The sequence below is a fragment of the Saccopteryx bilineata genome, chromosome 2 (genome assembly GCF_036850765.1).
Source record: "Saccopteryx bilineata isolate mSacBil1 chromosome 2, mSacBil1_pri_phased_curated, whole genome shotgun sequence".
Lineage (NCBI taxonomy): Eukaryota > Metazoa > Chordata > Mammalia > Chiroptera > Emballonuridae > Saccopteryx > Saccopteryx bilineata.
In genome coordinates this window covers 220,542,521-220,563,763 of record NC_089491.1, presented here as the reverse complement: position 1 = coordinate 220,563,763, position 21,243 = coordinate 220,542,521, and the positions used below count along the sequence as shown (strand labels likewise).

General features: G+C 53.6%; 1 protein-coding gene across 1 annotated transcript; it reads left to right on the top strand.

Annotated features, from left to right (window-relative positions):
* Positions 1–266: 266 nt before the first annotated feature.
* PWP2 (PWP2 small subunit processome component) lies at positions 267–19,497 on the top strand. Its single transcript, XM_066259240.1, has 21 exons — positions 267–494; positions 3,076–3,188; positions 4,296–4,390; positions 4,751–4,850; positions 5,659–5,802; positions 6,710–6,845; positions 7,130–7,353; positions 7,750–7,893; positions 8,582–8,652; positions 9,111–9,247; positions 9,781–9,929; positions 10,100–10,247; positions 10,520–10,670; positions 11,645–11,825; positions 12,790–12,937; positions 13,427–13,535; positions 15,373–15,438; positions 16,437–16,655; positions 16,840–16,990; positions 17,264–17,338; positions 18,721–19,497. The coding sequence occupies exons 1-21, from the start codon at positions 477–479 to the stop codon at positions 18,902–18,904; spliced, it is 2,763 nt and encodes a 920-aa protein (XP_066115337.1). The 5' UTR covers positions 267–476; the 3' UTR covers positions 18,905–19,497.
* Positions 19,498–21,243: the final 1,746 nt, after the last annotated feature.

The window sequence follows — 21,243 nt, the reverse complement described above, 5'->3', positions numbered from 1 at the left end:
GTGCGGAGCTTGGGTAAGACAAGGAACAGGGCTCGCGGGCTCAGGCTGCACCTCGGGTCGAAGGGTGGGCAGGGAAAGGGCCTCAGACTCCGTCTCTGGGCGGGGCGTGGGCGGTGCCGGAGGGAGAAACACGGTCTTGTGTGGGCGTGGCCAGGGTTCAGGCTCCGCCTTGGGTGGGGCGTGAGCTTGCTTGAGGAGCTGGGACTCCGCTTCAAGCTGCGCCTCGCCTTCGAGACGCTAGGGGCGCTGTGGTGCGGGGTCGCGGTCCGGCCCGGAAGTTCTCGGTAGGCAGGCGAGCCGGCACGAGGCTGTGTAGTTCACCTCGGCAAACTTTCCGGGGTGTGCAGCAGATTTTCTGAGGTGTACGGCAGTTTGCTGGGTGCGCCGCTGACTTGCGGGGACTCGCGTGACCGATACCGCCGGCGCGCGGAGGAGCTGCGGGCGGCACGCTTGCTGTGGCACACATTTCTCCCGCAATGAAGTTTGCGTACCGGGTGAGCGTGGACGCGGATTGGCACACGGGCTCCTCGGCAGCCGGGGATCTTGGGAGAGCAGAGGCAGGAGTGTCGGTTCCAGAGACCTGCTCCTAGTGAGCCAGAGAACCGGACCTGGGTGGGTGCGGCGTCCGGCAGCACTGGCCTCACCGTGTAACCTGTGGGGGTGTGGATCGCGAGGCTGTAAGCGGCAGCAGTGTCCTGGACCGGGAACGGCACTGGACGCTTGGAGCGGCAGTGTGGGGCGTGTAGGCTATTTCAGAGTTGAAATCTCGGTTACCAGTGACCGCGGTGATGGGGCAGGCTGCAGGCGCAGACCGGCGGATTCGTGTCGTCGAGCCCACGACATCGCTCGGTCTTCGTCTTCCTCATTGGCTCAGGATCATTGATACAGGAGCCAACCTGCTGTTCCCATTGCTCCAAGGCTGTTTTTCCGCAGGGTCTGGTTCTTCTGCCTGGTCCGTCCCAGCTCTGTGCTGACCCCCCAGCAGCTGCATCCCATACCTGCGCTGCCCCAAATTGAACCTCAAACATCTCCTGAGAGTGCTTCTGTACCCAATACAGGGTGTGTGGCTTGGAGTGGCTGAGTCTCTTTGGAAGAAAAAGGTTTTATTTTTACTTGTGACAAGTAAAGGAACCATTTCCAAAGCTGTTACTTACACACACTGGTTAATAAGGTGTTGATCTCTTCTTTGCATTTGGCTAAATTTATCTAGTCATGGTTCCAGTAAAGCTCATCTGCTGAATACCATGCTACATGTTAGCATTTAGGTAGAATAGCATTTAGTAAGAACCACCCAGACTTGGAGACCCTTGTCCTATCTAACACTCCCTGTGACCCAAACCCAAAGGGCTTCATCTCTGCCCTTTTCCATCCCAGATGCAGCTCCTCTCAGGGACCTGCATTTCATCCTCTCTCCATTCCTGAGGTCACCTCCCTGGTTAGGACACCTTTACCTTCTGTGTGGAATAGCACAGAAGCCTAAGTGGCTTCTCTGCTTCCCCTCTTGCCTCCATGGTCATTGGAGTGGACTTCAAAAGTGGGAATTGGATCATGCCGTGCCTCAACTAAAAACCTTGGATGACCAAGCTCTCCCGCTCCCTGATGCGTATCTGGGGTTCTTTTTTTTTTTTTTTTTTTTTTTTTTACATAGGCAGAGATAGGCAGGGACAGACAGACAGGAATGGAGAGAGAGATGAGAAGCATCAATCATCAGTTTTTCGTTGTGCGTTGCGACTTCTTAGTTGTTCATTGATTGCTTTCTCATATGTGCCTTGACCGTGGGCCTTCAGCAGACCGAGTAACCCCTTGCTGGAGCCAGCGACCTTGGGTCCAAGCTGCTGAGCTTTTTGCTCAAGCCAGGTGAGCCCGCGCTCAAGCTGGTGACCTCTGGGTCTCGAACCTGGGTCCTTCCGCATCCCAGTCCGACGCTCTATCCACTGCGCCACCACCTGGTCAGGTGTATCTGGGGTTCTTGGGGCCTTCCTGACCAATAGCTCCCAATGCTGGACTGGCTGGCTTCTCATCCAGGTTCCAGCTCAGGCAGCCCCTCCAAGGTTCCCTCCTTGACTACTCTCTGAAATACCTCTTTTATTTATTTATTTATTTATTTTATTTTCTGAAGCTGGAAACGGGGAGAGACAGTCAGACAGACTCCCGCATGCGCCTGACTGGGATCCACCTGGCACGCCCACCAGGGATGACGCTCTGCCCACCAGGGGGCGATGCTTTGCCCCTCCGGGGCGTCGCTCTGCTGCGACCAGAGCCACTCTAGCGCCTGGGGCAGAGGCCAAGGAGCCATCCCCAGCGCCCGGGCCATCTTTGCTCCAATGGAGTCTTGGCTGCGGGAGGGGAAGAGAGAGACAGAGGAAGGAGGGGGTGGGGGTGGAGAAGCAAATGGGTGCTTCTCCTATGTGCCCTGGCCGGGAATCGAACCTGAGTCCCCCGCACGCCAGGCCGACACTCTACCGCTGAGCCAACTGGCCAGGGCCCTCTTCTTACTGCTGGGGGTTGCTGTCTTCACTGTACTCCATGTGATTTTGTAATACATGTGTCTCCTTCACTCTGCCTGCTGGACATTGATTATAAGGGCATTGTGGGCAGAGACTCCGTGCACAGAGATATCTTGAGGAAATACGCACCTTTGGTGGTTGAATAAATGAATGAGTTAATAAACAGGATGCTGGCTGGCAGGCTCCTCTGTCCAAGAAGCGTTGTACGCAAGATGCACTTTGGGCACTGTTCCATTGTTGCAGCTTTTTTTCCTCCTGAAATGTGGATCCTGTTCTTTCCTTCACCTGGCAGATACCTCCTGTCTGTGGAGGCTTCCCCAATGCTCACAATGGGAGCTTGGGGCTCCTGGGGATTGGGCTCAATACTCTTTCCTCTCTCTTGCTCAGGGCTGCTCCACATAGGCACCTAGTAAGTGTCCTGGGGATGACTAGAGGGACCCTATGAATGACCAGGAACCCTGTGGGGGTTCTGCACCATTTCGTTGACCAAATGTGTTACTTAGTTCTTTTCCAGAGATGAGACTCTTTGTATACTCTTTGTATTAAGACAGCTTTGTTTTCTTTTCAGTTTTCGAATTTGCTGGGGACAGTCTATCGGCGTGGAAACTTAAACTTTACATGTGATGGAAATTCAGTGATCAGTCCTGTGGGAAACAGAGTCACTGTATTTGACCTTAAAAAGTAAGTACGCTAAAATGATGTTAACAGTAGCAATCATTATTGTTTGCACGTAAAAATCAATGGTGTTTTTCTCGACTTCCTCTTAATAGTACGCCTGTTGCCTGAGCTGCAGGCCACAGGATTACATATTAGATGGGTCAGTAATGGAACTGGCATTAGGAGTCTTGGTTTCTTCCTTCTACTTCCAGTGCTAAACCCGGTATATCTAGGTTGTTGTTACCTTCAAGGTACAGATCACATGACTCTCAGCTAAAGAGTGTGGGATGGGGTATCGGGGTGTGGAAGCCACCCTGGACTCTTGTCCTATCAGCACAGAGCTTGCTGTATATCAGAGTTGCTTGCTCAGTTATACGCTTTTTCTCCTGAACCAGAGTGTAGCTGTGTTCCTTTCTTAAGGGAAGGACTCCTGCATGAGCTGTCGCTCCTTCCTAGACTTGTGCAACTTGAAAGAGATCCTCCTGTTTCAGAGTCTGCCCTGCTCTGCAGGCCTCACTTTCCCTGTCTATAAAATAGGATGATAGTATGAGTGTTTTCTGTGGGTCCTTTGCTGTACGTAGTGCCTGAGAGCAGTGCCTGTGCAGGGTGTGCCCAATGCCAGCTGCTGGCATGGTTATTACCGTCACTATTTTGTTTAAATGACATCTGACGGGCTCCTTAGAGTATCTATCACATGTTCACCAAAGAAAAACTAGAAAATAAAGAATAAAATTAGAATCTAACCCAATGTTTACTTGTTTTTAACATTACTTATTTTTCTATTTTTGTACATTTTCTGTGAAAACAGTTTTACATGGATGTGCTGTCCTTGGGGTTAATCCTCCTGTTGAAAGCTGACTTGTTTCCAGTTTTCTGACTATAGATCTGCAAAATCTTAGCATGCAGTCCTAGAAGCAACATTTGACATGTGCAAAGCTAATTTTTAAGGTTTTTAATATGCTGTGCCAAGTTTTCTCCAGCGATTTGTCTTACTTTCATTCCCTTCAGCAGGGAATAAGGGTTAGCAATAAACTCTGGCCCAGGCGACAGGAGGGCTGTGTTGTGGGTATGGGTGGTCTCTGCCTCCCCATCTGACAACATGAGACCACGGCTCTGGTTTTTGTCTCTCAGCAACAAGTCCAACACTCTGCCCCTGTCCACGCAGTATAATGTCAAGTGTGTGGGGCTGTCCCCGGACGGCCGTCTCGCCATCATCGTCGATGAAGGTAACCACCAATGACCAAGAGATAGGAGATGGTGGTGCAGGGTGGTGGCATACGGCACAAGCTGAGGGGTGAGGGTGGGAATCAGGGTGACACAAGACCTACTCCAGGCCCCCTGGGGATATAGGCCCGCACAGTCCTCTCCCCGTACTGCTTTCACATCTGGGCCCTCAGTGTGAGGGTGTGTGTTAGATGTGGACATGCCTGGGCATCCTCCTGGCTATGTGCCGTTGGCATGGGGGGGATAGGGCAGCTGGGCTTCATGTTCCCGGGGTCACTTTCTGGAGTCCTGGTGGGAACACACACACCTCTGTTTCAGCTGTATGTCAGGTGAATACACAATGGCCGCTCTCCTTCCTGCAGGGGGAAACGCACTGCTGGTCAGCCTGGTCTGCAGGTCCGTGCTCCACCACTTCCACTTCAAGGGCTCTGTACACAGTGTCTCCTTCTCCCCTGATGGCAGGTAAGGGCCTTTTGGCTCAGGACCTGGTGTTGTCGAGGGCAAGAATTGGCTGGTGCAGACCTGGAGGTCTCTGCCCACTCAGGACATCACTGGGAGCCTGTGCTGGTGCCTTATGCCGAGTGCTCCTGATGGGTCCAGGCCCCTGCAGGGCTGTCCCGGCACAGCCACTCTTCTCCCGCTGCTCCAAGGCTGGTGGACACATTAGCTCGAGAGTGAGCGTGGCCCTCTGAGAGTCTCACAGTCCCCAGACAACGGGCTGTGAAGGAGCCACCAGCTTTGATGTCATAGTGAGGACGTTGTGTGGGGCAGGTTCAAGGCCCAAGGGAAAGAGGGCTTGTTCTCAGGTTGCTCACACTTGGGCTGACCTGGATATGCCCTGGAAGGGGCTGCCCCAGGTTTTAGCTGAGTTCCCACCCCACATTCACACTCAGAAACCCCTTAGAATGGCATCCAAATTGGTGGCCGCTCCTTGGTACCTGTCATGCAGAGCTGGTATCTTCCTTTTGAACAGGACTGTTCGAACTTGTCCTGGCTTTGGTGACTTGGTCAGCGGAAGGGAGTGCCTGATAGGATCTCTGCTCAGGGCAGGGTAGAGCGATTTGGCCGTGTCTTCTGACTCCGTCCACCAGTCAGCCTGGGTCCCCATGGGAGAATAGGGATGTTGGGGGCCAGAGAGAAGCAGGCCTCTCAGGTTTGCATTTTGTAGGAGACTGACCTCAGAGCAGGTGAACTGTCCTCTCAGAGACCCTGAACTGGCCTCAGGACTCTTGCAGGTGTTGATAATTGACAGCTACCATTTCTGTCACAGGAAATTTGTCGTCACAAAAGGCAACATTGCTCAGATGTACCATGCCCCTGGTAAGAAGCGGGAGTTCAACGCCTTTGTCCTGGACAAAACCTATTTTGGGCCATATGATGAGACCACTCACATTGACTGGACAGATGACTCCCGGTGAGGCCAAGGAGGGGATGTTGGGTGGCCTGGGAGGGGCTAGAAGGGATGCTTGTAACCAGCCTCTTGTGAGAGACAGAATGCCAGCTAACTGTTGTCATCCTTCTCCCAAGCCTTGTGTAGGGTTGAGTTGGGTCTACACTGCCTGGCATTGATCACTAAAGCCAGAGAGCAGGTTAAAGGAAGCTATAACCCAGTGCATTGTAACTGAGTTCATGCCAACAGATGTCTTAAGAGCTATGGTCAGTGGGCACATTGGTGGGCCTCTCCCAGTGGGGTGCTGGCATTGCTCTGGCTCCTCCTCTCATGGCCGTCATCCCTTACCATCCCAGACGACACCTGAGAGTCACTGGCTTTTTCTCAGCTCCCTTCGTTCTGTGTCAGGCAGTAGTGCAGTCTGGCAGTGGCTGCTGCTCTTTACATTGGACCAGCTGGTCTCACATATCCTGAGCCATAGTTGAGGGGACAGCCACCAGGCAATGTGCCAGTGGGAGACAATGGTCTCACGTTCCTGGGGGATTTGGGGGATAGGTCTGCGGGGCAAGGGTGGGGTGCCGCGAGACCAAGCTTTTCTTATGAGGTGCCTGGGTCTGGCTCTGTTATCACCATAAGCAGAACTTGTTCCAGCTGGGATCTTACGGGCAGTCAGGGAGGCTCTCAGGGCAGGTTCTCAAGCAACATCAGCGGGCTTTGCGATCAATTCTTGGGGCTCCCCAGGCTGCCCCTGTGAGGGACTTCTTTTTGAGGGAGAACAGTGACACATATACACTGAGGCTCCTGGTCCCGGGAGATGCACAGATAGATAGATGTAGCCAATGTCCCTGACCTACCCCCACCTGTCACCCTAGGGTGTCTCCCCTGTGCTTGGCTGGGAGCCCCAAGGATGAACTATGTTTTCTCCATCCAGGTGCTTTGCCGTTGGGAGCAAAGACATGTCTACATGGGTGTTTGGAGCTGAACGCTGGGACAACCTCATCTACTACGCACTAGGGGGTCACAAAGATGCCATTGTGGCCTGCTTCTTTGAATCCAACAGCCTAGATGTATGTCCCTGCACCCATAACCCCTATCTGCAGAGTCCCGAGTCACAGCAATGAGTGGTGCACTGGGCCCTTCCCTTTAGATGTTGGTGCTCCCTCCCTGAGGTTCTCCCAGGTCAACTGGGAAATCATTGGTGGCTGTTGGCTGCCTGTTGAAAGTCATCTCGCTCTGAGCATGGGGGCGCTTTGGCAGACCTCATAAACCGGGTTCTTGTCATGACTGCCTGTGGGTGGTATGGGCTTGGGGTCAGGGTGACCAGTGCCCACCCATGTACTTCCACTTGCAGCTCTACACGCTCAGCCAGGACGGAGCCCTGTGTGTGTGGCAGTGTGACACCCCCCCTGAGGGTCTGCGGCTAAAAGCCCCCACGGGTTGGAAGGCGGACCTGCTGCAGAGGGAGAGGGAGGAAGAGGAGGAGGAAGATGGGGAGAAGGAGACCACTGTCCGAGGGAAAGCCACGCCGGCTTTGGAGGAGCAGCAGGGCAAAGTGAAGTACTCTCGGCTGGCCAAGTAGGTCTCCCTTCCCTTCATACACACTCAGGCTGAGACGTGACATGCTCCCATGCACCCTTGCCTTAGAAGGAACCTGGGTGGGAGGTCGTCAGGGCAAGGGCTCACAGGCATAGAGAACAGGCCGTTTCTCTGCAGCCCATTGAGGAATCATAGCTCTGGGCACAGCTGAGGCTGCCTTGAGTCCCAAGTGTGGGGTCAGGGAGGCTTAGGGAGTGGGGAACCGCAGACACGAGGAAATGGGGGATGGCACGTGAAGCACTGTTGTTAGGCTGACTGCCTGCGTGCCCAGCGGGGAGCGAGGGCTCTGGCCTCTGGGTCCTGGGTGAGGCTGTGAGACTAGCTGGCTTTCTGGTCCTCCTTCCACAATTCTGCTGTTCCCTTCTATGTATTTAGGTACTTTTTCAATAAAGAAGGAGATTTTAACAATCTGACAGCTGCAGCATATCACAAGAAAATCCACCTCTTGGTCACTGGTTTTGCTTCTGGAATCTTCCACCTTCACGAACTCCCAGAGTTCAACCTCATCCACTCGCTGAGGTGGGTGCCTTTGCTTCCTGTGGTGGGTGTGGTTATGTGCTTGCAAGTCTGAGGGAGCAATGGCAGGGAGACCAGCTAGAAACTGTGCTGTGCCTGCCTTGACCTTGGGCCCTGCAGTGGCTACGAGGCCTGTGGCTGCATGAATGGCTCCCCAGGACAGCTGCCCTCATCTTTGTCCTGGCCAGGTATGCCATAGTTGAAGGGGACTCAGGTGTTGATGCCCTGCTCCCATCTCAGATGTGTGGTCCTTTCCCCTGGGCTTTGGTGACCATGTGTGGGTCACATAATTTTATTTCTTTTTTAATATTTATTTCATTAATTTTAGAGAGATAGAAGGGGCAAGAGGGAGAGAGACAGGAATATCAATCTGCTCCTGTATTTGCCCTAATGGGAGATTGAACCAGTAATGTACTCAGGAGGATGCTCTAACCAACTGTGCTAGGGCGTCATTTTTATTTTTCATTTTTTTTCCCTTATGTCCTGCATCTTTGGAACATAGAGAAAGTTAAAATACTGGTTTCATAAAATCATGAATTTTAAAGGCTTTGAAAGTGGGTGGTACTCAGAGTTTTCTGGTGCTTGACATGCATTGAGTTGTTTAGTAAGTGAGTGGGGCAGAAGTGCATGGGTCACCCCACAAGGGGGGGCAGGAGGCACTTGTGCTCACTGAGTCTTTGTTTCTGCTCAGCATCTCAGATCAGAGGATTGAGTCTGTGGCCATCAATAGCTCTGGGGACTGGATCGCCTTAGGCTGCTCAGGTTTGTCTTCCAGCCAGATTGTGTGAGAACAAGAAGGAGCTTCTGCTCTGGTACACCTTTTGCGGCCCCATCTTGGCTTTCTGGGATCCTCCTCCAGGCACTGGGAGATGCCTTCCCTGGGCCTGCTGTGAGCACAGTAGGTCAGAGGCGGCTGGTGTGAAGGAGCAGTCAGTGCAACTTCCAGAACAGAGGCTCTTCTGGCCGGCTACAGCCGGTGCCTGCATTGTCGGACCTCTCTGCACAATGCTGGCTCAGGAGGTTGGCTTCTCTACACTGGATCCCTCATTCAGGTGGAGGGTGATGGCAGTGTCTGCCTCCAGGTTAGATGAGCTGTCAGGGTGCCAGCATGAATCAGGCCACACAGCCCACCCAGAATCTCACGGACACCAGTACCTTCCACCCATGGTGCAAGGTGTTGTGAGCGGGTCCCCAGCTCCACCCCCTGATGTGCCCCTTAGGCCTGGGCCAGCTGCTGGTGTGGGAGTGGCAGAGCGAGTCCTATGTGCTCAAGCAGCAGGGCCACTTCAACAGTATGGTGTCCCTGGCGTACTCCCCTGATGGACAGTACATTGTGACTGGAGGAGATGACGGCAAGGTAGGACTGTGTTGCCTCAGAATTGGGCTGAGTAGTGGTGAGGGAGCATGGCCTGGCTGGGAGGTGCTGTGGGGTCCTGTCCCTGTCCTGCAGGCCAGGGCACTGGGGGGCCGGGGCCAGGCACCGATTACAGGTTCAGCCTGGAGCTCATGAGCTCACCTCATCTAGTTTGGGCTCGTGAAAAGAAGTTAACAAACTTACCTGGATCTGAGTGGAGAAGTTTCAGGTATCTTTCTGTAATTTGGGCTTGGGCTCCCATGCATGTGTAGCTGCTTCGCTGAGGAGGGGTTTGTGGTGTTAGCAGCCACCATCTGGTAATGGGCAAGTGCTTGCTGCACATCCCAGGGTGACACAGGACCCCACACACTCCCCCAAATCCCCTCACATGGGGATAGCAGGAGGAGGAGAGGGGCAAGTGGTCTCTCCAGGCCCCGCCACCCACATAGGATTTGTGCACGTATGTGTACGTGGTGCATGAGAGGGAGTGAGCCTAAGCTGGGGCACACCCGCTCCTCACATCCTCTCCACTGCAGGTCAAGGTGTGGAACACCCTCAGTGGCTTCTGCTTCATCACTTTTACGGAGCACTCGAGTGGGGTTACTGGTGTGACCTTCACTGCCACTGGCTATGTCATTGTGACCTCTTCCATGGATGGGACTGTGCGGGCCTTTGACCTTCACAGGTAACCTTTCTTCTTAGGCTCTGGCTCAGAGCAGGTATTCCTCTGCGTTGGGCTATGAGAGTGAGGCTGAGAGTTCCAGGCCTGTGGGAATGATGTAGAGTGGATGGAGGCTTGAGGTGAAGCTGCGGTATTTAGGTCCTGGGAACACATGTGATGTCTCTTCCTGGCAGGTATCGGAACTTCCGCACCTTCACGTCCCCAAGGCCCACCCAGTTCTCCTGTGTGGCAGTGGATTCAAGCGGGGAGATCGTTTCTGCCGGGGCCCAGGCCTCTTTTGAGATCTTTATCTGGTCCATGCAGACAGGCAGGCTGCTTGAGGTAGGGGCTGCTCATCCCATGAGCTGTGCTCTAGAAGCTCAGGGTGATGGGGGACATGCAGTAAGAGCACCTCTTGAGGAGGTAAGTGTGACAGAGGTCACAGTGATTACAGTGTTCTGGTCTGGCCTCCCTGACTCCTTTTTCATCCCACAGCCATGAGTGCTTAGGGGGGTCGTGTTTCAGCAGCCACAGCATCTGCGTGTTCCTTTATCCAGCATGGAGCCACCCTTCAAAGATCTTATCTCTCAAACCTCCTCTATGAACTCCTGTAGGTCTTGTCTGGCCATGAGGGGCCCATCAGCGGTCTATGTTTTAGCCCAATGAAGTCGGTCCTGGCCAGTGCCTCCTGGGATAAGACAGTGCGTCTGTGGGACATGGTGGACAGCTGGAGAACCACAGAGACGCTGGTACTGTCCTCCGATGGTAAGATGCATCATGGGGTTAGCAGTCAGGAGTCATGGCCCAGGATAGGAGGTCTGGTGTCAGAGCCAGTCCTGCCCTTGGCTGGTGTTTGAATGTAAACCCAGGACTCTCAAGGGCCCCACAGCTGTCAGGGTTGGCAACCCTTTCATGTTACTTTATATTGGATTCCCTGCTAGGAGAGTGAGCTGGGGCCTGGACTGCAGCTTCCTGCTACTTTCTGCACTGGCTGGAGGCTTAACCTTTGTCCCTAGAAAGCAATAGGTACAGGAGGACCAAGGGGCAGGCTGGGTGAGTCCTGCCACCTGGAGTCCCACCACCTATGTTTGTGCATGAAGTTGTACCTGTACACAGCCAGTGGAGTGTGGACATCTCATCTGTGGCTGCTTTCCCTGCGGCAGCAGAGTTGATTGGTCATGGCAAAGACTGGACAGTTTGCTGTCTGGCCCAGCACAGAACACATTTGCCGACCATGGGACTCCAGGTCTCTGCGGGCTTCTCTGCTTCCTGCTGCTCAATCTGGCTTTGGTTCAGTCTTTTATCAGCTAGCCTCCTATGTCTTTGTGGGGCCTCCACACTGACCTCTACCTCGAGTTACTCTATTTCCAGTTTATCCTACAATTCCATCAGAACCTTTGCTGTGACCTGTGTGACTCACCTGTGCCCGGCCTTGCCTCCTACCCTGCGCCTTCCCACCAGGCTGGCTCCCTCTAAGTCCTCCCTGTACTCCTCTCGTGGCCAGGCCTGGAGCCCCTTGCCCTGAGGCAGCTGGGGTCCTGTCTTCATAAGAACCTGATGGCACTGTGAGCTGTTGGTGCTCCTTCCGGGGTGGAGTGTCTCAGGGAGAGCTTGTGGCTCCCACCCCCACCCTTCTCAGACCTGTCCCTCAGGAAGCTGATAATGAGGACAGCGAGGGTGTGGCCTGTCTGCTGGAACCGGAGCTTTTCCTCAGGCCCCGATTCTGCATCTCTCTTCAGCGCTGGCTGTGACCTTTCGCCCTGATGGTACAGAGCTGGCTGTGGCCACATTGAACTCACAGATCACCTTCTGGGACCCTGAAAACGCTGTGCAGACAGGCTCCATTGAGGGCAGACGCGACCTCAAGACTGGCAGGAAGGAGCTGGACAAGATCACCGCCAAGCACTCGGCCAAGGGGAAGTGAGTGACTTGGTGGGAGCAGGACATCTTTCACAGATGTATGGCCTTGGGGCATGGCATGGCCCCTGGAGCCAGGACCCCCAGAGGGAACACTGAGCCTGTGTTGGGGTTTTGTGCAGGTTAGTAGGTCCTTGCACTTAGGCCACATGAATAGCGCTGCTCTGAGCATTTGAGGACAGGTTTGTGTGGACTCCTGTTCTCTTAGGCCTGTCCCTAAGTCTGAAGCTGCTAGATGACTTAGGTGACACTCACTTTTTTTTTTTTTTGACACTCACTTTTGAGGAATTGCCAGGTTGTTTTCCAAAGACACAGCACTATTTCCCATGGCCCTCAACAGTCCAGGAGGGTTTCAACTTCCCAGCATCGCATAACTGTCATTTTAAATTACAGCTATTCTGGTTGGTGTGAGGCAGGCTCTCGTGGGTTTGATTTGCATTTCTCCAAGGACCCATATCCTGGAGTATCTTTTCTTGGGCATGGCGGCCATTTGATTGATTGTCAGCCCTGGAGAAATGTCTTCAAATTATTTGCCCATTTTAACTGGGGTGTCTGTCTTTCTCATTGAATTGAAAAGATATAAGACTCTTATTAGATAATATGATTTGAAAATATTTTCTCTCATCATGTGGGGTTGTCTTCACTTTCTTGGTGGTGATTTTGAAGCACAAAGGTTTTTAATTTTGAAGATATCTAGTTCAAAGGGTGTCCTCCTTTTTATTCAGACTTCAACAAGGACACGGAGACTTGAGCCACATGGTCCTTTTGTGCCAGAAGTTGTGCCTTCCTTGAGGTTGCAGTCCACACCCCCCCACCTGGGGGTGGTGCTGCTTCAGGAGTGGGACTGGACGTTGTGGACTGCAGGTTTAGCGTCCTGTGGTGCCAAGGCTGTGAGCCGTGGAGGCTGCTGGGAAACATGGTGAGAGGACCCTAGGTGGTGACTAAGTCTGAGTCCCCTGTGCTGCAGGGCCTTTACCACTCTGTGCTACTCCGCGGATGGCCAGAGCATCCTGGCAGGAGGGATGTCCAAGTTTGTGTGCATCTACCATGTCAAGGAGCAGATTCTCAGGAAGAAGTTTGAGATCTCATGCAACCTGTCTCTGGATGCCATGGAGGTTCGTGAGCAGTCAGGGCTCCAAAGCACAGATCTGTGGGCTTCTCAGGACCTAGGATGGTCCTGGGCAGGGCTGGGCTGGGCTGGGCTTTGAGCGCATGAGGTAGGCAGCTCGCCCCCTCCTAAGAGTTTCTGGGGGAAAGTGTTCTTGGCATTTCCTATGGACATGTAGCCAGGTTGGGCCTGACAGTCTGAGGGAGCAGCCTCCCATGCTCACCCCCCTCACAGTGGTTCCCGGAAGCCCTTAGAAGGTTGAGTTAGAGAATCCAACCCCCGTGGATGGCAGCTGGGGCTCCTGCCCAGCAGCATTAGGCTCTGAGGGAGGTTCTGCCATGAAATTGGTTTGTCTCTTTCTCTTCTCAGGGTCTGTGTCCTGTGTGCATTCCAGACAGGGCTGGGGTCTCTTTCAGTGTTCATGCACACTAGTGAGGGGGGGACATCCCTACCTTCCACCTCTAGCAGTGTGATGTCTCGGGTTTTGCTCTTCTAGGAATTTTTGAACCGGAGGAAAATGACAGAGTTTGGCAACTTGGCACTAATTGACCAAGAGGCTGGGGAGGAGAATGGAGTTGCGATACCATTGCCAGGTGTAAAGAAAGGTGAGCAGAGGACCCCTTGTGTCCCCCATGGATGCGGCCACAGCAGGCCACGCTGTCCACCTGCTTTTCCTGGGCAGCAGCAGTTTTACTCCTTTGTTGGTGCTGCAGAGGCTGATATCTGAGAACTCACTGCATAGGTGTGGTGTTTTCTGGAGGCTGTGCCACGGGGGGCCTCCCTGTGAGTTGCGCAGCTGTGGCATCCCCACCTCCCTGGGCCACTGTGTGCTCCCTGGCTCAGGCCCAGCCCTGAACCTCACCCTCCGATGTGAGCCACAAGGACTCCAGTGTTGGGGAGCTGATAGTCCAGGAGACCTGAGGGGTGCATGTGCCTCACAGGGACACGGCAGCAGAGTTGGGGGCCCTCGGCTCAGGTAGTTCATCTTAGAGGATACCCGTTAGCCAGAAAGCCTACGGTATTGCAGCAGCTGACCTGGGCCTGGTTCATTCTAGCTCTGGCTCGTACCCACTCTAGGCACCAGAGGCCCACTCTGCGGGAGTGAGGGCACCTGAGCAGCTGGCAGGGTGATAGGGAAGATCAAACAAACTGGTCGATGCAGGTTCCAGAGCAGCTCCCTGCACTGCTGAGCACAGAGCACTCGCCTCTCTGCACCCGATAGCAATGGGCTAGTGCAAACACGTCTTCAGGACCCACATACTGAGACTGGTCTTCACCTGTCCCGGGACATTGTGATTGTTACAGCTTTGGGAGAGTGGGGTTGTTACTGTTGGTATTGAGTGTAGAGAGACCAGGAGTCTGTAGGACCCACAAAGACCTGGCCCCAAATGTTGGTCATGCGGAGGTTGAGAGCTTCCTAGCAACATATTTTGGGGCTGGGGCACACATGGGACATGACTGTGGTAGCCTCCAGGAAGGGCTCCAGCTGGCTGAGGGTGGAGCAATAAGGAGATGGACTTTTCACAGATCACCTTTGAGTCAATGAGTTTTCATGCCATGGGAACATATTGCCCCTTAAAAAGCAAATTTGGAAAATAAAGTGCTAGGAAGGATTCGTGTGACAATATCCAGGAAGGATGAGCCTCCACTCCATACCTGCCCTGGGTAGCCGTGTGGCTTCTGCACTGTACTGGGTACCTGGCTGAATGGGCAGATGGGTATGGGAACTACGCTGCCTCATAGCCCTGGCTGGGCGGAGGCCTCTTCCTGGGACAGATGACCCATTTGCTAGCTGCACGGCAATGGGAACGTCTGCTCCAGCAGCTTGTTCATGCAAGTCAGAGGCGCCCATGAAACGGCATCTGAGACACCCACACAGGACTCAACTGCTGCATCTGTGACCAGGGCGGGAGGGCCGGGGCAGGGGTGCCACTCTTTTTTTTTTTGTATTTTTCTGAAGCTGGAAACGGAGAGAGACAGTCAGACAGACTCCCGCATGCGCCTGACTGGGATCCACCCGGCACACCCACCAGGGATGACGCTCTGCCCACCAGGGGGCGATGCTCTGCCCCTCCGGGGTGTCCCTCTGCCACGACCAGAGCCACTCTAGCGCCTGGGGCAGAGGCCAAGTAGCCATTCCCAGCGCCCGGGCCATCTTTGCTCCAGTGGGGCCTTGGCTGCGGGAGGGAAAGAGAGAGACAGAGAGGAAGGGGGGGGGGTGGAGAAGCAAATGGGTGCTTCTCCTATGTGCCCTGGCCGGGAATCGAACCCGGGTCCCCCGCACACCAGGCCGATGCTCTACCGCTGAGCCAACCGGCCAGGGGGTGCCACTCTTGATGGGTCCATAGCCACCCCCGGCTGTGTAATGACTGGTGGCTCTCTCGTCAGGTGAGTAGCAAGGGATGTGCTGCCCTGTAATTGAGTGGTTCCTTTGATTTATAGGTGACATGAGCTCTCGTCATTTCAAACCTGAAATCAGAGTGACTTCACTGCGCTTCTCTCCTACTGGTGAGCCTGAGCAATGGGTTGTTGGTGTTGGAAGGAGGGGTGAGGGTGAGGCTTGGGGACTCACACTGTGCACAATGGGCCTGTCATCACCTCTGCTCCCAGGGACAATGTTGATCTCAGTTTATAACTAGCTCAGGGCTGCACTATCCCCTATGCATTAGACATTGTCATCTTTGTCCTTTCTGGAGGATGGCTATGAAAGCTGTGACCTCAGGGAGGCAGTTACCTGCTCTGAGCATCCCTCACATGTGCCATTGGGACTATCCTGGAAGGCTGCCTCATTGCCATCAAGTACCTTGCTTCCCCGCCCTATCCCACCAACAAGAGTGTCCAGGCCATCTCTGACAGCTCTGGTGGGTCGATAGCCCCAGGGCTGGGGCCATTAGGTGTGTGCAGTCTGCAGACTAGAGAACAATGGGACTGCAGTGGACTTGTCTTTACTAGTTGATTGCTGACACTCTCCAACATGGAGTAAGTGATGAGAGCACTAAGGTTCAGAGCAGCATGTGGTATTGTACTGCTCTATGTGTGAGCCAGGAGTGCAGACTGCGGCCAAGGGACAGATTTGGTGACCGCCTGGTTTTTTTAAGTAAAATTTTACTTACCAGTCATGCCAGTTCCTTTACACATTTTGTCCGGGCATTGTGGTGCAGTTAGGACATTATAGCAGAGATTGCATGGCTTGCAGAGTTGGAAATATCTGTCCTTGACAGGAAAGTCTGCGAGGCCTATTGGTGTAAGCAGGCAGGGAGGACCTGTGCATGCCTGCTCCCCTGTGCACACAGTGCTCGGAGGATGGCTTGCTCCAGAGACCCAGGTGTTCTTTACACAGGACCTGGTGGCTGGGGCAGGAGCAAGAGGAAGACATACATCCCCATGCTCCTTTCTGTGCTGCTGCATTGAGGTCCATGGGAGTGTGTTCAATACCTGTTCCTTATATCAAATGAGGAAAAGTAAGAAAAACTGGTCAGGAGCCACTTGACTGCATCATTTCACAGGGCGCTGCTGGGCGGCCACCACCACAGAGGGGCTCCTCATCTACTCCCTGGACACTGAGATGCTTTTTGACCCATTTGAGCTGGACATCAGTGTCACCCCCGGGCGGATCCGGGCAGCCCTGCGCCAACGGGACTTCACCAGGGCCATCCTCATGGCCATCCGGCTCAACGAGAGGAAGCTGGTACAGGAGACCCTGGAGTCAGTGCCCTGGGACGAGAGTGAGTGCTGGGCCTTGCCTAGGTGGGGTGGCTTGTGGGGGGCGCTGCCATGACCCTGTGCCCACACCTGCTGGCTGGGGCTCTTGGGTTCCCTGTATGTGCAGAAAGGGCATAAGCTGTAATCGGCTTTGCCCCTGATTTGTGTTCTTTCTGGAGTGAGCATGAGTTTCTTCCTTTCTCACAGTTGATGTTATCACTTCCTCCCTTCCTGAGTTGTATGTGGAAAAAGTGCTTGAATTTTTGGCTTCATCCTTTGAAGTGTCTCGCCATCTGGAATTCTACCTTATTTGGACTCAGAAATTGCTCATGGTGCATGGACAGAAGCTGAAGTCCAGGTATGATGTGCTTACCCACTTGTTCATCTGTGACTCCTGTCACTTGATCAGCTGATCTTTGCAGATAAAAAGGGAGACTTTACAGGCAAACATGGCATGAATTTAGGCCTTTACGTGGATACACAGCATGAAGGGAGGCCTCTACATGCACATGTGCTGTGACACGAAGCCTTTAGGTACAAGTACACCACTAAGTGAGGCCTTTACATGCATGCACACCATGTGAAGTGAGGCCCGTGTGGCATTTCATAAATGCTGACGTCTCCTTTCCAGAGCAGGGACGCTGCTGCCGGCAATTCAGTTCCTTCAGAAGAGCATCCGGCAGCACTTGGACGATGTCTCCAAACTGTATGTTTTGCCGGCATTGTTGGTGGGCAGGATGGGGGTTGTTCCATCGCCAGCTGGCTCATACTAGGGTCTGCACCCCATGCTATCATTTGGGGACAACGGGTACCAGTCTCGGAGGTGTTGTTTCCTCGCAGCTGGTGAACTATCTGCCAGGCCTGCTCGCAGTGGGACTTGAGTTTGGCCAGCTTCAGATTAGCCTGGAGTAGAAAACAAAGAAATTGCTCAATGAAACAATGAGTGCTTGCTGTGGTTAGACAAGTGGAGGAGGGTGTGCTATAGTGGGTTCAAGCCTTCCTCGTTCTGTTCCTGGGTGGCTTTATGGTTCTTGCACTTATGCACTTTCTGGCCCCTCCCCTGAGGCTGAATGGAGCCAGGAGGCTTCTTAGCTTGGCTTCTCCTAGAGGGTGGGGGTCCTCCCTCCCTGCCTTTGACTGGGTGACTGGAGAGAGGTAGGGTCTGAGGTGCTGTTGTTTGGATCGGTGGCCAGGCATCCCGCATCCCAGCTCTGTCCCTGAATGTCTGTCTCTGCCCCTGCTCATGTCTGCCCAGTCTGAACCCAGGGTCCCACAGTCCGTCTGTCCCATGGTTCCTCATTCTTTACATATCTAGAACAAGCCCTTTGTCTGTGAGGCTTTTTTCCCGAGTGTCCTGGCTGCACACAGGAACAGGAACACCAAGGTGGAGAGGGGCTGCATTGACTGCCACCCGCCAGGAAGAGCCTTCCTTTTGTGGACACTTCTGTGACTACACAGAGCTCCTTCCAAGAGGCCAAGTGCCTCCTGTTAGATTGATCCTTGTTTGGGGTTAATGTAAACACACTGTTCCTTGGACTTTGATATCTAATCATTTGTTGTTGGGGGATACCACTGGCTGTTGTGTGTTGGTTTGGGGAGGCTCCATCTACGCTGCAAGACTGTGAGTCTGTTTCAGAGTTTGCAGAGGTGCACTTTTCTCTCATCCTTTCCCTTGTAGATTGTCCTCACTGGTGGGTTCCTACATTGAAATGATTGTGACATTTTTCTCTTCATTCTCTTAATGTGGGGAATTAGTGTCCTGTCTGCTTTCTAAGCCAGTACTTCCTCAGGTGTCAGGTGGTAAAGTTGTCTGGGTCAGGTCCAGGTAGGGCAGGGGCAGTGAGGACAGACCAGGATTGGGCCTTACAGTTGGGTCCTTGAAGGACAGTGCTGCAGGGCTCAGTGGGTAGATACCGGGTTGCGAGGGCAAGGATGAGAAGAGTAAGCACAGGGGCAGGTGAGGCCTCACGCAGCCCATCGCTAGTTTTTCTTGGTTACAGAAATGGTGATGGGGACCGGGTGAGCCAGGGCCCCCAGTGTAGTAGAAATCACTGCTGCTTTCACTGACATGACTGTGCACTTCCACAGCTGTGACTGGAACCGCTATAACATTCAGTACGCTCTGGCAGTTTCCAAGCAGCAGGGCATGAAACGTCCCTCAGAGCCACTGGGAAGTGAGGAGGAAGCAGATGCATCCGACGATGATGACAGTCTACACCTGCTCGGTGAAGGAAATGGGGATAGGGATGAGAGGGACAGACTACTGGTATAGAGCTGGCTGTGTTGCAGTCCTGCTCGTTTCAGTTAAGACCCTGGAAGAAATTGATCCGTGGCTGCCTGGGCCCAGGAAATGAGTGGAGGACAATCCAGGTAGCGGTGTTAACCACATTGCGGAGGACTCTCTTTGTGTAAGGACCAAGCATCTGAGAGGTAGCTGACCAGTCCCTGGTCAGCATAGACTTGGTACCCAATGCCCACGACCTAGTGGTGTGAATAAAAGTGCTGAGTGTCTGCTATTGAAAATGTCTTTTAGTCTGATCTGTGGTGGTGCAGTGGCTAGAGTGTCAACCTGGAACACTGGAACACTGAGGTCACCAGTTCAAAACCCCAGGCTTGCCTGGTCAAGGCATATAGGAGAAGCAGCTATGGTTGATGCTTCCTGTTCCTCTCCCCTTTCTCCTTTTCTCTCTCTCCCTTCCTCTCCAAAAATGAATAAAATATATTTTTTTAAAAAGGGAAAAAATGTCTTTTAGAGAGGCAAATGGAGTCATATATATAAACTCATGAACTTTGTATGAAAGATAAAATTTTGATGATAAATTTAGGGAGAAAAAATGAGAATTTCTAAAATGTAAATATGGATTAAATCTAAACTGAATTAAAATGTTTATAATGTATCCTGAGTGTTATTGTTATGCTGGGGGACCAGGACCACCCACCCACTGGCCTATCAGTTCCAGGGGAACAGGTGAGCAGGGCAGGTGGATCACCTGCCACACCCCAGCCTAAGCGACCGGTCCCTTAATCTCTACAGAGGGTTTGGGCAAGGAGCATCTGCTTGACTCTGACCTTGGAGAAGGGCTAATTGGGCTTCCTGGGGAGCTCAGTCAGACCTGCTGTGCCAGCTCTGCCCTGAGGTGGCCCTTAGGAGCGGTTACTGAGAGTAGCTTGGACCAGCTTCACCACAGCCAGGTTCCTGGCCACCCTGGCTCAGTAGCAACAGCCTCAGGTGCAGTGCTTCCCTGAGTTTGCAGGAATGGTGTCTGTGAGCCCCAGCCTGTCCCTTGTCAGAGGTGTGGCCTACAAGTCACTGGACAGTCCAGCTATCCTGTGCTCCTCAAAGTGGATACCTGCCCATCTCCCTAGGCTGATGTAAGGCCTAATGGGCCAGGTGGGGGGTAGTATATGTGACACCTGGTGCACCACAGTATCTGCTGCCACCACCACTGTCCAGCAGGAAAATCCTCCACTGCGGGCCTGGTGCCTGCTTTTGGGCTCTGGACCTGAGTCTGCTCAGCCACAGTGCTGGTGCTCTGGCTGGCAGAGCTCAGGCCCTGTGTAACTGGGTGGTCGTTCCTACACATCATAAGTAGACTGGATAAAGAGGCAGAGTATGTCCTCCACCTGAGTGAGCTCTTTCAGTAAGCTTCACATGTGCACCGTGAGGTGCAGCTGAGCAGACCCCCCCCCCCCCACACACACACACACAGGGAAGAAACGAATAAAAGTTGGAGTTCAGCCTGTGGGGTCCAGGAGCAGCAGCCCTGGGTTGTGTCACAGTTTCAGCCTGTTACTTACCTGGGACCTCCAACTTTGGCCATTCAACTTTTTCTTAAACCTATGTTGGTTTGAAACTTATTAAATCAAGGGAAAGGATAAAGCATATACCCAGGCATTTGTATGTGAAACAACTAGATAACCAGGGTTTTTCTTAACGTTCGAGTTACAGCTGGTACCTGAAGGAATGAGAATGTCCCCATTGTGCAATGATTAGTGGTAAGGACGTACACTGTGTATCAAGGGCAGGAAGGTAACAGACCTCATGGATTTCTCATGAAAAGAGGCGCCACCCTTGGCCCTGGCCGGTTGGCTCAGCGGTAGAGTGTCGGCCTGGCGTACGGGGGACCCGGGTTCGATTCCCGGCCAGGGCACATAGGAGAAGCGCCCATTTGCTTCTCCACCCCCCACCCCCCTCCTTCCTCTCTATCTCTCTCTTCCCCTCCCGCAGCCAAGGCTCCATTGGAGCAAAGATAGCCCGGGCGCTGGGGATGGCTCCCTGGCCTCTGCCCCAGGCGCTAGAGTGGCTCTGGTCGCAGCAGAGCGACGCCCCGGAGGGGCAGAGCATCGCCCCCTGGTGGGCAGAGTGTCGCCCCTGGTGGGCGTGCCGGGTGGATCCCGGTCGGGCGCATGCGGGAGTCTGTCTGACCGTCTCTCCCCGTTTCCAGCTTCAGAAAAATACAAAAAAAAAAAAAAAAAAAGAGGCGCCACCCCCCGGGGCTGTCCGAGTGGAGTGCAGTCTAGGGTGGCCTGCAGTATACACCAGACAGGAGAACAGGCAGTGTCAGGGATACGCACAGGGAAAGACCTACGTGGGCGGAAACAGAAGGAGCG

Coding starts and splice junctions, on each gene's coding strand:
- PWP2 (XM_066259240.1), top strand. Junction 7,894..8,581: donor AACCTCATCCACTCGCTGAG/GTGGGTGCCTTT, acceptor GTTTCTGCTCAG/CATCTCAGATCAGAGGATTG. Junction 17,339..18,720: donor TTGGACGATGTCTCCAAACT/GTATGTTTTGCC, acceptor GCACTTCCACAG/CTGTGACTGGAACCGCTATA.